Here is a 6,503-nt window from a genome sequence, read left to right as displayed (position 1 = left end):
GCAAACCAGTGCTTGATGTTAGCAATGTAATGTTGTTCTTCATGTGAACTCATGGCTCACATGCGTGCACACCTTATCATGTCGGTTCTTTGCTCAGGTACAATGGCAAAGCTGGACGAGGAGTATAACGGCACAACAAGTGCTGCTAACCACCAAAGCTAGTCGCTACATGTGGAATATAACGCATCGCTATGATATTTAAGAACTTACTATTGTCGGATATCCCCCCCGGGATGTTATTTTCTGTACGTGTAGTGTCGCATATAGATTTTCAAAATTGAACACCTTTTGGAAAATACGAAAAGAATCTTGAGGAAATGTGAACAAAATTTCAAACAGATTTTGAAAAATTTGTGAACATTTCAAAAATCATGAACAAAATTTGTGAAGGTGATTTGAAAAAATATACTTTTTTGAAAGTGTCTACTTTGAAAATGTGCAAGCATTTTCTGAATTTCTGAACACATTTTTTACTACAGGAATATTTGAATACGTGAACAAATTTTGAACCCGCAAACATTTTTCGAATTTGTGAACAAATATTTGAAAAAATGGAACATTTCATGAAATTCCGAACAAAAATTTATAACTATGGAGATTTTTAGAATTTATGAAAAAAAATTGGAAAATGGAAAATTTCATCAAATTCCGAACAAAAAATTGGAACAGCAAACATATTTAAAGTTTGTGACCAAATTTTGAAAATGTGAACATTTTTGAATTGCAATCAAATTTTGAAACCATGAACATTTTTTGAATTGTGAACAAATTTTAAAGAACAAGAACATTTTTTGAATTCATGAACAAAATTTTAAAATTGTGATTAAAATTTTGAAAACGAGAGAATTTTTTGGAACCCAAACATTTTTTTGAAATTTTAAAACAAAATTATGAAAATGAGAACATTTTTTCAAATATGAACACTTTTTCGAATATGTGAACAAGTTTTGAAAAAGAGAACTTTTTGAAATCCCATGCCAAGAGCACTTTTCTTTCCTTTTAAAAGCACAAAAAGGAAGAAAAGGAGAGAAAAGCCAAAAGGGAAATAAATAGAGACATCAAGAAAAAAGGAGAAAATAAGGAAAACGAAATGAGAGAAACTAAAAAGGAAATGAAAAGGTAAAAAGAAACATAATAAGAAAAAATGTGAAGAAAAAAATCCGAAAAAGGAAAAATAAACAGAAAAAAACATAACAATAAAAAACCGGATTAGAAACCTTCTAGAAAATGAAATATAAAAATAAACATGAACATTAGAAAAGAAATTAAAAATGAAATATAAAAAAGGAACGAAAAAAGAAAAAAAGAAACGGAAAAGGAAAGGAAAAGAAAAAGAAAGAAGAAAAATAAACAGAAAAACGAAAAAAAAAAAGAAACCAAAAACAGGTTCAGGGAACCTGTAAACCAGAAAAAACCGGCTGGGAAATTCTAGAAGTTTCTCAAAACCGGAAACGATGGAACACGTTAACAGGCCGGACGAGGTTACCGCTCGCTCGCGAGCTCTGTGAGAAACCTCTATACTGTTCGACGCAAAACGCGGCGAATAGGATATTCCATTTCTGGCCAGGTTTTTTCTGCTTTTAGGAAACTTCTAGAATTGCTCTTAACAAACGGACAAAAAGCGGACAAATGCGCCGTCCGTTTGGGTCGGCCCGTTGGAGTTGCTCTTAACAACAGCAACAAATTGAATGCAGCCAAATGTTTGTCAGGTTTGTGGTTTGAAAGGTTAAATTGACTGGAAGAATATTTCGTGGTTGCCATGTTTGTCTGCAGGACTTCTGAAGCATCTTGCTTATCACCTTCCAACTATTCCCTGTCCAATCTTGGCGCCACCGTCATTTCTTAGTTTCAGAACGTACAAGATGGAAATATGCGAACTAACAGGGTCATGAGCATTCCCCGCAGGGATGGAGGATTATAATTGCCTGTAAATTACTTAGTACTCCTACTAGCAGAAGTTCAGAAGCAACAGCAGGTGGCAAGCATTCACAAGATCAATTGCAGACAGCCAATAGATATATAGAACAAGAGAACTGTTACCAAGATTCAAAGGAGTGCATCTTCAGTAGTATTTCCCACAGAAATCAGAGATACAGTGGCACTCTTGCTCAACGAATCTGACGAAAGGGCAACTACCTACAGACTACCAGGCATTACAAACTGACTACTCATCTTGTCCATGAGAAATGGAACAAAGCAGCAAGACTGGCTAGGCTATGGGGATGGAGACGGCTACTCCTTGGTGGCTGCGGCCTTCTTCTTGGGGGACTTGGTGGCGGCCTTCTTCTTGGGCGACTTGGCCTCCTTCTCGGCGGCGGCGGGGGACTTCTTGGGGAGCAGCACGGAGTTGATGTTGGGGATGACGCCGCCGTGCGCGATGGTGACGCCGGCGAGCAGCCTGCCCAGCTCCTGGTCGTTGCGGACGGCCAGCAGCAGGTGGCGCGGGATGATGCGCGTCTTCTTGTTGTCTTTGGCCGCGTTGCCGGCCAGCTCCAGGACCTGAGATTCATACCAACCAAGAAAGGAATCGGTCATCTGTCCAACACAAGAGGAACAGAGCAGCAGAACAGAGGCTCGAGGGCAGCGGGCGAAGATCTGCGGTTACCTCGGCGGCGAGGTACTCGAGGACGGCGGCGAGGTAGACGGGGGCGCCGGAGCCGACGCGCTGCGCGTAGCGGCCCTTCTTGAGGTAGCGCCCGATGCGGCCGACGGGGAACTGGAGCCCGGCCTTCACGGAGCGGGTCACCGCCTTCTTCCTCTCGCCGCCCTTCCTTCCGGCCATCTTCTTGCTGCTTCTCCGGCGAACGGGAAACTACTCAAGTGCGGTGGGCTGGGGTGCTGGATTGGAATACTGCGCGCTGCTCTGCTGTGAGTTTGTGGGTTGGGAGGGCGCCGGGGGCTCGGGTTTTATTGGGGGGAAGGAGGTTAGCCGGATGGGGGGTCCATCCGTGGGAGCACTGGATGGACCAATCACAGCGCAGGGATTCGCATCGTGCATGACACGACTTCATGAACTTCGTTTGAACTTCGATGTGCTTTGTGAAATTGAATTAGGTTCAAAACTAAACCGGCCCTTGTATTCAAATGGGCTTGAATTCTAATTTTGTGGTTTGGTTGTAGATAGTAGATGGAATTGACTGTGCACCAAAAACAGGGCACCTGCGTTCGTGCCACAAATATGCAACTGGAGACCACTGTGTACCACCACGGCCTTCTTCCGCCACCGCGAGGACCATTGTTTGTCGCGCCGTCTTCATGCCCACACGGCCTGCTGGAGGGCATGGGCCGGTCAACAGTGGCCCATAGAAGGCCAAACCACCGCCTAAGCGGCACGGCAGCGGTCGTCGCGGGATCCACATACTCAGTGTTGGCGTTTCGGACAAAAAAGACGAAGGTTGCTCCAGCAGGCCACCCCGCCAAGGGGTGGTGCAACCTCCCCCACCCCCATCTGCCTCCCCTTTCATGTCGCCGGCGGTGGAGGTAGAAAAGTCGGCGTCGACAACTGTCCGGGGGGGGGATCCAATGCAAATTTTGTTCAATTTAAATAGTTCATTGCAATTGTTAAATGTAGATAGTTCAATGGTTGAATGCAGTTTTTTTTTTTTGCAATGCATGTAGCGTCGACGACGAAACTTTCCTGCACAACATGAATATTTCATCTCAAGATGTTGATGATGATGATTCTTCGTCGCAAGAATATACTATGTATGAGAAAGCGCCTAAGCATGGTATGTATGAGGAAGAGCCTAAGCTTGATATGTATGAGGAGGAGTTTATTGATGTAACTCCAAATGGAGGAAGATTGCCAAACTATAAAGAAGACGAAGATGTGTTGCTATCTATGGCATGGAAAAAAGAATAAGCATTGATCCCATGGTCGGAGTTGAGCAACCCCCCTCCACTTACTGGGTATCAACTAAAGAGTACTTCCACGAGCACAACACAAGTGGCTATGACCGAAACAGATGCTTCCCTCCATCACCGGTGGTCGATACTTCCCCGTGGATTGCCAAAAGTGGCCATCTTGTTTGAAACATGTCAAACACATTAACCTAAGTGGTTGTGGTGCCTTTGACGAGGTGATTCCTTTTCTCAACATTCATCAAGTGCTTTCTTTATGTCTTGTATGTGTAGGTATCTAATGGACTAATTGATTTTCTAATTTGTGTTTTGTAGCTGAACGTTACCCAGAGGTTTGTTCAGGACAAGAGGAAGAAAAGAAGTGAAGAAGAAAGGGAAGCCATTCACTTTGCATCGTTGTTGGAAGGAACTTGAACATGAGGAGAAGTGGAAGTACCAAGAGTTGTAGTACGAAATTTCTAATAGGAAGAACTCCAAGTGCTCAGGTGGAAAAGCAGCAATAATAATTTGTGAAGACAAGGATGCATCAAGTGATGAATATGGTGAGAGAGGCACCACTCCCAACTTTGTGTCCGGTTCAATAAAGTTGGTTGATGGAAGGAAGTATGCAAAAGATAACAAAGGGAAGAAGGCCGCAGAAATTGAAATTACAACATCTTTGGACACCATAGTCAATGCAAGAAATGAGTATACCAGCGAAAGATTGATGCGTCAAATAACACTTCCACCAACAGTGTCTTGTGCAGTTTCACTAAAATGTCACACCGACAATGTTGCTTCATTTCAGTGGAGCTACGCAAATCGAGATTCGAGCTCCCATCCTCCGCATCCATCTTTGCGCTCGCATCTCCTCCAACATGTTGGTAACCTCAGAGGGACGGGAAAAGGAGATTGTCTATCACCATGGGCCACATCATCACCTTGGCAGATCAATCATCACCAGCACCACAATGGGACTTTGCACATATTTCGTAATGATCGTGTCTTGTCATACTATGCTAATAATATTGCACTACTGTTAGTGTTAGATAATAAAAACGCTTCTTTTTGTGAGTATATGTTTCATCAACTAGTCACATTGTTAAAGTGATGACACCTTTAAATATCTCTGCAAACAATGCAGCTTAACACCAGCGGCCAAACAAAAAAGATCAGAATGACTTGGGCAATTTTTTACAGCCACATTCAAGGAATACCACTCATATATTTCAACGAGTTTCCTCCAGACACATTTTTCTGCACAAAACGAAGCAAACCCAACCGACCAGAGAAGAAGGGGCGAACACGGCCTTATGCACAAAACTCACCTCAAGCAGACAACCGAGAACACAAAAAGGAGCCAAGTCACAACGCCCTGATGTAAACCACCAATCTAGTTTGGACTGGGGTGCACAATCTAAGAACGCTCCAGACGGACACCACACGCAACGCTGGCTCACAACGCCTGGGCCACAATGCCCCGGAGTCAACTATCAGTGGGGTGACAAGTGTGGCACACAAAAGAAGCACTACACCTGTGTGGGGTGCACCATTGAAGCACACACGAGCCGGGTGAGGGGTAGGATGTACAAGCGAAGAACTACCGTGGAGATGTGGCTCCCCTGATGTGCCGTTAGCCCAATGACATGTGGACGGGGCCCACTGTCGGTGTAAAAACCGATGGATCTCGGGTAGGAGGTCCCAAACTGTGCGTCTAAGGCTAATGGTAACAGGAGGCGGGGGACACAATGTTTAACCAGGTTCGGGCCCTCTCGATGGAGGTAATACCCTACTTCCTGCTGGATTGATCTTGACGATATGAGTATTACAAGAGTTGATCTACCACGAGATCGTAGAGGCTAAACCCTAGAAGCTAGCCTATGGTTATGATTGTTCTTGTCCTACAGACTAAACCCTCCAGTTTATATAGACACCGAAGGAGGCTAGGGTTACACGGAGTCGGTTACAGAGAAAGGAATCTTCATATACGAATCGCCAGGTTTGTCTTCCACGCAAAGGAGAGTCCTATCCGGACACGGGACGAAGTCTTATATCTTGTATCTTCATAGCCCAACAGTCCTGCATATACATATAGTCCGGCTGTCCGAGGACCCCTTAATCCCGGACTCCCTCAGTAGCCCCTGAACCAGGCTTCAATGACGATGAGTCCGGCGCGCAGATTGTCTTCGGCATTGCAAGGCGGGTTCCTTCTCCGATTACTCCAAAGTAGATCTTGAACATAAGAATCATGTCCGGCTTTGCAAAACAAATTCCATATACCACCGTGGAGAGCATAATGTTTTCACGAGTCCCATCCGCTGACAGCTTTTACAACACAACATTACATCATCGTCCAGCCATTATTTCGAATCGTTTTTCCGGCCTGCTGCTCCATGCTTCACGAGGCGGTTTTATTGGCACGTCTTGTCGAAGCGGAGATCATGTCCCCTTATTACGGGATTCTCATCAACACGGACGTGGGTAACCCAACCGTCCCGTTGGTATGATTCCTTGGGAATAGGCATGTTTTAAGGCCACGTAGGGGACGTTTGATATTCGCCATCTTTATAAGGAGGCCGAGACCCGCCTTTCCCCTCTACGCTACTCCCTCCTCCTCTCACCTTGACTTCCAACACCCAAGGCTTAACCAGTCGCTTCGAACC

At 44.7% G+C, this 6,503-nt stretch overlaps 1 protein-coding gene across 1 annotated transcript; it reads right to left on the bottom strand.

Moving 5' to 3' along the window:
* Window positions 1–2,018: 2,018 nt before the first annotated feature.
* LOC123133492 (histone H2A.1-like) lies at window positions 2,019–2,865 on the bottom strand. The gene is made up of 2 exons (XM_044552970.1): window positions 2,606–2,865; window positions 2,019–2,499 (listed from the first exon to the last, which is right to left on the bottom strand). Exons 1-2 carry the CDS (start codon window positions 2,780–2,782, stop codon window positions 2,233–2,235), a joined length of 444 nt encoding a protein of 147 aa, XP_044408905.1. The 5' UTR covers window positions 2,783–2,865; the 3' UTR covers window positions 2,019–2,232.
* Window positions 2,866–6,503: the final 3,638 nt, after the last annotated feature.

This window comes from Triticum aestivum, chromosome 6B (assembly GCF_018294505.1).
Source record: "Triticum aestivum cultivar Chinese Spring chromosome 6B, IWGSC CS RefSeq v2.1, whole genome shotgun sequence".
Lineage (NCBI taxonomy): Eukaryota > Viridiplantae > Streptophyta > Magnoliopsida > Poales > Poaceae > Triticum > Triticum aestivum.
The sequence above is the reverse complement of the archived record's forward strand: the minus strand, read 5'-3'. Positions and strand labels throughout refer to the sequence as shown.

Coding starts and splice junctions, on each gene's coding strand:
- LOC123133492 (XM_044552970.1), bottom strand. CDS start 2,782: ATGGCCGGAAGGAAGGGCGGCGAGAGGAAGAAGGCGGTGACCCGCTCC. Junction 2,500..2,605: donor TCGAGTACCTCGCCGCCGAG/GTAACCGCAGAT, acceptor TATGAATCTCAG/GTCCTGGAGCTGGCCGGCAA.